This window comes from Neltuma alba, unplaced genomic scaffold, assembly GCF_004799145.2.
Source record: "Neltuma alba isolate B1F8T4 unplaced genomic scaffold, ASM479914v2 tig00012658_pilon, whole genome shotgun sequence".
NCBI lineage: Eukaryota > Viridiplantae > Streptophyta > Magnoliopsida > Fabales > Fabaceae > Neltuma > Neltuma alba.
The window spans coordinates 25881-35080 of NW_021637091.1; the positions used below are offsets into that span (position 1 = coordinate 25881).

Sequence of the window (9200 nt, forward strand, 5' to 3'; positions counted from 1 at the left end):
TACTCTGAAAAATTATAATTATAAATGAGTATATATAATAAAATTCTTATCACCACACTTAGCTTGGGTGATATTGTTAAGGAACGTAACTAACCTAACCAAGACAAATTAACCCCCCTCCAAAAACAAAGGTTAGAAACTCCTACACATGTATGCCAACCCTACGTTGATTTTGGTGATGAGGTTGCAAGACGGATTAACAGATTAAATGGTATGAACAATGAACAACAAGATCGATCTTCTGCGCTTCATATCATTTTTAAAGTAGCGAATTGAGTGTTAACTCAAATGGGTTTTCTAGCTGTAAAGTTGCAATCCCTTCCAAATGCAAGAAACTTGTATATCGTACGTACGTCGGTGAGATCATCCTTTTATGTTTCTGCAAAACAAAACAAATCTAAAACGTGGGTACTTTCTATCTCAATCATCCTTTTACCTACCTAGATATATACACTGTACGTACAATAAGCTAGAGTCTGCAATCTTAATGTGGCTCTACATATATGAATATATACAGCTAAGGATGGATATGATAAAAAGTAGTGTACGTCGTTCGGTCACTACATTACTTGTTGAGAAAAGAAAAGAAATCAACTAAGGAGAGGCTTCTCTGCATCAAACTCACTCTCTGAGCCAAAATCAAAGTTAGCGTAACCTTCTTTTCCTTTTGCCCACAGCACAAAGTAGAGCCCCGTGAACATCAGAAACATCCCCGCAATGCTGCATGCAGCATTAATATATAATTAATACACCATTATTGTTATTGATCAAAATAAAAAGAAGTAAAAAAATAATGGATGAGTTAGGGGTGTGTGTGTGTGTGTGTGTACACACACCTTCCAAGATTAGTGGAATAGCCAAGAGTAAGAGAAGAGAGGAGGGAGCAGACAGTAGCAACAGGGCTGAACATAGAGACCAAGACAGGACCTCTCTTCTTAAGAGCCCATCCATTGAAGCTTAGGCATATTCCACCCAACCCACCTGACTGCATTATTATTTCCCATTTCATTACTAACTAATAATGTGTGTGTGTGTGTGTGTTAGAAAGTAATATGTATAATGAGTGAGTGAGAAAACTAAAGGAATAAAATACCAGCAAAGAATAAGAGGCGAGGGCTCCAAAGTTGACAAAGGAGGAAGTGTCAAAAGAGCGCTGCTCGAGCAACTGAGCAATGATGGTGGTTATGGCTCCTAACAAGGATGTCAATGCACTTAATGTCATGGGTGCTGGGAAATCTCCCAATGTAAACGCCTGCATATACGTTTGCGCTCAATCATCTAATCAATCTAACCTCTAAAAACTAGGGCTAAAGTCCAATTTTGCTCTTGAAGCTTTCACATAGGAATTGTGGGTATTCAGAAATTTTCTTTGGATCGATATCATCCTAAAAGTATTAAAAAAAGAAGTAAAATCGCCGTGATCCTTTAAAAACTACTGCTTACCATTAACATTGTTAACACTTCTAGGGTAATGCTGATCCAACAAAAAACTTTTGATACCCACAACTCCTATATGAAAATTTCTGGAGGCAAAATTGCACCTTGATCCTAAAAACTATGATATTCTGATCAAAGGGTGAATTAATATACCTTTATCCTCGTAATATTCACTCAGGAGTACTGAGCAATGAAATTTTTTTAGGTACAAATTTGTTCCAAAAGAATAAAATCGTATCAATATTACTATTTATCATTAAAAATATTAATGGTCAATGTCGGTATTTTAATAATAATTTATAATATTATTATAATTTTAAACTTTCGAAACAAATTCACATCTTAACCATATATATATACAGATAGAGAGAGAGAGAGCAAAACATCTCATAAAATTTTGACTTGCAAATACTAAATTTTTTTTAGAAGTATTAGTATAAAATGCATTTGTATTTAACTTGTTATTTGAAACAAATGGATAAATTTTTGGAAGGAATTGATACCTGAAGGACAATAGTGCAGGATAACATGAAGACAGCAGCCATGAGGTAGAGAGAACCAATGATTTTGTCAGAGTCAAAGGTGGAATTGTGAGTATGTGGTGACTGAGAAGACTGTGTGTCCGTGGCTGTGGCTGCATGAGGCGTTACGCTTTGCATTATGCTCATTGTGAAAGCTCCGATCATGCACACCATTGTCCCTATAATCTTCACTTTACTATACGTACAACTTAGGTCCACTTTCTCTAACCTGCCACATCATCATCCAAAATTAATTAACTTCTTTTTTAACATTACGTACTTCTCTTCACACTGTGCACAATATTATCAGAGAAATCTGTCATATTACTTACGATTTATAAATAATTTAACTTTTTTTAAAGGGTTAAGTTGTAAATTTACCCCAAAAGTTTTTGCTTAAAAGTGCTGGTTATCCGAAAATCTTTTTGACTATAAATTTGCTCCAAAAGTTTAAAATTATAGTATTTTTGTCTCATATTTTTGAAAATATTAACCGTCAATATCACTATTTTAACGGTCAATGCAAGTTTTTTTAATGATAGAGGGACAAAAAGAAAAATTACCATGATTTTAAATTTTTAGGAAAAATTTGCACCAAAATTTTTTAAAAATAATGCCCAGCACTTTTAATGAAAACTTTCAAGATAAACTTGCACCTTAACCTTTTTTAAGTTAATTTTCCAACACAACTTGTATATTTATAGACACAAGAACGTATTTAAACTTCATTTTATGTTCGTATAAGATACATAAATTTCTAATTATGGTTAGATTATTTTTTCCAACCATAGATGATGTGGAAACATGCATATTTCTTTCTTCTCTTTCTTCATTTTTCTGGTGCCAAATGTAGGTATGTTTTTAATTGTCACGCTCTGTGAGCAAAACAGCGCGCTAATTAATTAAAGACAAAATAAAAGAAATAATTGATCCAAATATTCTTATATTCTATCTCAATTCTAAATCAAGTCCCTATAGTTTATTTTATTCAAACTGAGTACTTATTATTTGATCTGATAATTTTAATTTCTAGAATTTGTGAAATTTCATTTATAGAAATGCAAGGGTGTTAAAAGTTAAAACAGTGTTAAATAGAAGAGGAAAAGACACTAAAATACCATAAAAAATACGAAAGGATAAATTTAGGTGGTTGAATTTTAAAGTTCCAAATCATACTTTTTGTACTATTTTAAAATTTTAAAATTTTAAAATATTATAAAATGACAACCTTTTCCTTACTCCGATTGACTACTTTTATATAGTTTTTCTGTAATAAACTACTTTCATATAGCTATTGACTATTCTAGTTTCTCTATTAATTACTTTTGTTTTTTAAAGTTTTGATGACTACTTTTGTATAGACACTATTATACAAGAGTAGTAAACAACTGAACAAAAAATAGTCACTAGATCTTCAACAACACTTAATGCATTTTTTGGATTTTTGACACAAAAGTAGTCAATAGCAAAACTAGAGTAGTTAATAGCTAAACAAGAATAGTTATCAAATTTTTAAAAATAAAAGCAGTTAATCGCAATTCTAGAGTAGTTAGCAACTAAACAAGAGTAGTCATCAAAATTCTAAAAATAAATATAGTTAATAACTAAAAAAAATAGTTAATACATAAGAAAAATAGTCACTAGAACTCTAGCGACCAGTCACTGGAGTTTCAGTGACATGTCGCTAGAGTCACAACGACAGGCCACTAACAAGATTGCTAACACCAGAGCTCTGGCAGTCGAAAACCAACTAAGGGTATTGAGGTGGCAATATTTTTTTAAAAAAAAATAGTGAAAGGCATTTGCATAATTTTGCAAAATTTGAAAATTTCAAAATAGTACAATAGGTTTGAATTGGGATTTTGAAATTCACTTATACTAATTTATCCTTTAGTAACTTCTATAGTATTTTATTATTTTTTCCCTAAATAGAATGAAAGAAATCCCATAAAGTATATGAATGTTCATTTTATAAATTAAAATTAACAGGTTATTTTTACTTAAGGATAAATCTATATTAAACTATTAGGCTCTTCTGCTAAAAAAAAAAAACTATTAGGGTCTAATTTAAACAAAATAAACCACAAGGACATGATTGAAAATTGGTGTAACGTATAACGACCTCTAGATTAATTTTTTCAAAATAAAATTACTCTAGAAAACCTATTACTATTTATGTTATAGCAAGCTTGAATACATATCAATCGGTAATTAATATCAAATAATTTAATAATTTAATTAGGAAAAAAAAGGAAACTACATTTATATTCCTGTGATCCAAAGTTCCAAGAAATAGATGCGTGCAATTATTTTTTCACCTGTATTAAAATTCTAAAAGTTTTTGCATGCAAGTTAACTAGACCTTATTAAAATATCATTTTGACATATTAATTTAAAAGAGGAAAAAAAAAAGCATTTCATATATATTACCCAAAAGTCCATGCGATGATAAAGATAAGACCTGGGGCAAGGTTGGGCATGGCAGTTCCCATTGCTGGCGAAGTTAGATTGATTCCCCTCAGGAATAACGACTGGAACAAAGTTACCCTACACCCACCAATTCATATCAGAAATTAAGTACATAGATACTCATTGAAAATTCTAAACAATTAATCTTTATGTGGAAATTGAATTCATTTTGGTCTAACATAACATAATTAGTAGTAGTTATTAATTTACAATATTCAATCAACATCAAAGAACAAATGAATTTGATGCAGTGAAAGTCGCACAATTTTCAAACTAATGACATAATTATTTATTGATTTCATAGTTGTTATTGTAGGTGCCTTGTCATTTGAGGCGCTTTAAGGCCCTGTTTGGGGTGAGGCGGGCAATGGGGATTTGTCCAAGGATTGCTCATTCCGTAATCCTAAGATAATACGATGCCACTTTCATTACATCAACAGGTTATGGTGCGAATTTATCTTTTGAAGTTTTCACTTGTGAGTACTAAAGACTTTTTAGATACAAATTTATCCTAAAAAATTAAAATCATAGCAATATTACTCTTTATCATTGAAATAGTGATACTGATCCTTAATATTTTTAACAATAGTGAGCTATATTGTTATAATTTTAAATTTTTACGACAAATTTGCATCCAAAAAAACTTTTAAGTATCCCATGCTTGTGCATGAAAACTTTCAGAAAAAAATTTACACCTTAGTCCTAGATTGATTAGTACCACCACTCCCCGTAGTGGACTATCATTTGGAAATAATGGAGATGAGCTATAGTTGGGACTGCTACCTAGCTATGGTCTTATGAGCCCTGGCGACGGTCAACAACCACAGGGGGAGGTGGATCGACCAACAGCCAATGCCATGGGGGAGGAAGCCCCTGATCCGACGTGGTTGAAAATACACATTGAGAGGCTTTTTTATATAATAAAGGGAAGGAAACCCCAAAAGAGGGTCCGGCCAGGGAACACGAACTAAAGGCCTCAATCCACCCCCTTAGGCGGGAAGGTCGTAGGACGAGGGGAATAGATCTTCATGCACTGGCTTACCTGCTAGCTTCCTCTTTGCTTGACTAAAGAATGCATTCGCAGGACCAGTCTAATTAGACTTCGTTCCCCGGAAGACTAAGAGAAGGCTACGAAAGATAAGACCACAAGAAAAGAAGGCCAAAACCCAGATCTGCCAACTTCCTTGGATTCTCTTCTAAAACCCGCTGATTCCAAAACGATGGCAGGGACAAGGAGGAGGTGAAGATTTCATTGATTGCAGTGTTGCAAAAAGAGTAGGGTAGGGTGCAGACTCCAACAGACAAAGGCCGTTAAGGTGGCTGTGGCTAATGGAGATTTACTTCGTGGAATTTCTGTGGATTGCGTTGGGGGAAATCTACCAAAGCTAGGCAGATAGATAGACTCCTTTCCCGCTGCTAAGGGAGAGTAAGAAAAAAAAGAAAAATGATTGTCTTTTAATCAGCGCCCCCTTCGAGCTCATCAGTCTGGCATTTTGGGGTGGTATGGAATAAGTTGGATAGGAGGTAATATGCTCTATCCCTAAGCAGGAAGAGTTTGATGCAGTTAGATTCATTCTTTCTAGATCCAGCACCAACCGATCTATAAGCTTTGGCCGGGCCAACCATTGATCTATTCTGGAATTCATTAACATGGGAGCAAGAAGCTACCTCTATTTATCCACCAATAATCCTAAATCTAATAATCGGTTTATTTCTTTCTTGTTTGCTAATTTCAACCTGAAATTAACATGCGTATGTCTCCGATTATAAAGCGGGTAATTAAGCTAATAACAGTTAACTTGTTGCTAAAGAGAGAGATATAAGAAAGGGAAGGTTGTTCATCAATTCTTTAGATCAATAACACTGGGATTGAACATTTGAATTCAAAAACCCCTTTTGCCTCCATGAAACTTTCTTCATATAATCAATTAAAATGTCGATGGTTCATTTAATTTTTTTTTAAAAAAAAAAACACTTTCTCTTACCCTCCAAACGAAAGCACCAATAGCTGGATAACAAACTTGAGACTGAATTTTCTGGGCCATTTAGTCCTGCAACAACAGATACCCGCAACATCTCAGGAACTTTTATATGTATATAGAGAGAGAGAGAGAGATCATATAGGGAAAATGGAATATATAAGAGACCTTTCAAAGTAGAAGGAAAAGGGTAGAAGAACGAGGAAGGTGGCGAAGGAAGTGAAAATGACAAGGGTGAGAGGGGTGAGACCCAAAGCCATAAGAAAACTCATAAGCACAGCGTTGCCGGCATACACAAATTGCACTCCGATCAATCCTCCCATTATTATCACATCTTCTATCGCACTGCTCATTCCTCCTCCTCCACTTGACATCTCCATTCCAAAATTTTCCCTTTCTTTTTAATTTCTTCCAATCTCAAAGAGGGCTTCGTTTATATATATTAATAATAATGGGTCCTGCAATTTCTGGTCGAAAATGAATGAAGAAGCCAGAAAGTATAGCTGCTTCTACGCACGTGGCGGTTATTACTCGTCTTTCTTCCTTTTTCGTGTGGTTCCAATACAAAACTGACCTAACTTTCTTGGTGTTTCCTACCAGTCTTCTTCTTGTTCTTCGTTGAAAGGGAATTTCGTCAATTCGTTTGTTGTTTTTTCCAACTGAGATAGAGAGATATTAATGAATATGCCTGCCTACCAATTCTAAGATTTCTGTCTCTTTCTGAGTTTCCTGTGTTTCACTGTTAAAAATAGAGGAAATTTGTTAAGGATTTGCGTTGAAATGCTTCTTTTAATTAATTACCATATCTAAATCTAGATTTTGTCCTAAAATTACGCAATATATTTTTCTGATTCTTATTTATCTTTCATTCATGATTTAACTTAACTGGTGGCTAATGCAATTTTAACTTCTTTAATTTTTTTTTCTTCTGCTTCTTCAATTTTAATTAATTGACGTCTAGCTTGGATATTTTTAACACACGGGAAAATACAAGTTAAGAAAGAAAAGAAAATGCTTTTAACATTCTTGTTAATTTATTTATTTCGCTACAATTAATTATTTACTATTCGATTTTGTTGGTTCAAATTTAAACATTGTCGAATCTGAACAAAATAGTTCACGTAATATAGTTTTTTCTCCCAGCTAATTCTTGTCAATTAAACCTACATTCACAGTCATTTTGCTTCTAGAAAAATGGAGAGGAGAGAAAGAGGATATTTTAATGAATTTTATTTTTAAAAAGTAAGTGGACTGCATTTTTGCGCTCTCATTCTAGCATATATATGCAGAAACAGATAATAAGATACTGAAACTTTGAAATTGCTTTCCAGACAATTCCTGAGTGAAATTATACAATACAAGAGGGACATGACACTCATGCATCAACTCTTGCTTGCAGACATATGTGATGAAGGCAATAAGTACAGATGCATTAATTGTTTATTTGGGAGGCACAAAATGCTTATTCAAAAGCCTTTCCCGCAGAGTCAATGAAAGACGTGAAGGCAAACCAAGAGTTTGCCTGCGATGGATGTGGTGACTGTTCAAGAGTTGGTTCACTTTGCTGCAACAACAAGGAATATTCAGTTACCTAAGCGTCCAATCCAAAACATATATTACCAAATACCAACTACCAAATTTAAATCCAAAGTCGTCCATTGTTATGAACACAAGTCAAAAAAAGAGTCTAATTCCAAAAGACAAGCCCATCAAGAAAGAGAATCCTTGACTTATAAATCACACAATACTTGTGAGACTCTCCAAATTGAGTCTCATAACAACAGACCCCTTCCAAGAGCTTACATCCGCGATAGCTCCACACCACAGCTCTTTACCCAGCTTCTTGCAGGTCAAAATCCTCCATGAGCAACCCTCTCCATGAAAATCAGACTCAAAATAAAAGCATTTTTGAACTTGTTATGAACACAAGTCTAAAGAAAAAGTTTAATCCCAAAAAACTAGCCTAACCTATTAGGATACAGAGCCCCTTAACTTATAAATCATAAAACACTTGTAAGGATCCACGATATGGTACTCATGACATTCATATATTAAAATTCATTCAAAGTTGAGATGAATACCTCAGCATCTACGAGGTGTTCTCAGCCCACATTTACCAGGCAAGGCCAAGGCATTTTTGGGGTCGATTCCAGCTGCAGGCAATAGAGACTTGTAACTGCAAAGACAGGGCAGATTGGCCTGCTTAATGACTGCACAACATCTCCTAGAGGGCGGTGGTGGGTATCTCCCAGTAATTGCTGCACGGCACAAGTTCAGCCTAGATGTTTCCACGTTACATATCACAACAGCCTGGGCAACACACAACAAGGCAATGAGCAGAGCTGCCACCAGCCACTGGACCAAAGCTTTGCCACCAGTCTGAGCCATACTATCCTCAACCAGTTAGAACTCAAAAGTAGTGAATTGGCTAGGTCTAGTTCATAATGCTCTCTTGTATGAATGTTAACTTATAGAGTTCGTAGTCATGTGTTAGAAATATTTTGCATTAGTTTAGTATAGCATCAAAAGTTCTCTTTGTTTTAGGTGTGTCATGTGAAGCCAGACTGTATAGAGGTTCACGAGATAGGTTTACATGAAAATTAAAAGTAGGCATCATAAATTATAGTTATCAGCAAACAAACAAACAAAGCTTACAATGGCCCATCACTTGATAACAAACAAAAATGGATTATTTTGTTTGAGAATCAGCGGGCAAAACTTATTATTCTTTATGCCTTCCTGTCATGCATTGCTCTTTTGTTGTTCATGGAAAAAGATTGCTTACTCGATACTG

The 9200-nt window shown here is 34.4% G+C and overlaps 2 protein-coding genes across 4 annotated transcripts; both read right to left on the reverse strand.

The window, feature by feature from the left end:
• On the reverse strand, positions 1-8569 carry LOC114729643 (WAT1-related protein At5g47470). 3 transcript variants are annotated; one of them, XM_028916679.1, is made up of 8 exons: positions 6575-6925; positions 6413-6478; positions 4389-4505; positions 1941-2187; positions 1094-1252; positions 837-985; positions 626-720; positions 1-379 (listed from the first exon to the last, which is right to left on the reverse strand). In XM_028916679.1, the coding sequence occupies exons 1-8, from the start codon at positions 6784-6786 to the stop codon at positions 372-374; spliced, it is 1053 nt and encodes a 350-aa protein (XP_028772512.1). In that variant the 5' UTR covers positions 6787-6925; the 3' UTR covers positions 1-371. The 3 variants fall into 3 exon arrangements, with proteins under 3 accessions (XP_028772512.1, XP_028772513.1, XP_028772511.1); XM_028916680.1 differs by lacking the exons at positions 1-379; positions 6575-6925 and adding an exon at positions 8488-8569 and having other exon boundaries at positions 571-720; XM_028916678.1 differs by lacking the exon at positions 1-379 and having other exon boundaries at positions 571-720; positions 6575-6923.
• Positions 8487-8913, reverse strand: LOC114729644 (putative lipid-transfer protein DIR1). The gene has a single exon (XM_028916681.1). The coding sequence runs from the start codon at positions 8792-8794 to the stop codon at positions 8489-8491; it is 306 nt and encodes a 101-aa protein (XP_028772514.1). The 5' UTR covers positions 8795-8913; the 3' UTR covers positions 8487-8488.
• Positions 8914-9200: the final 287 nt, after the last annotated feature.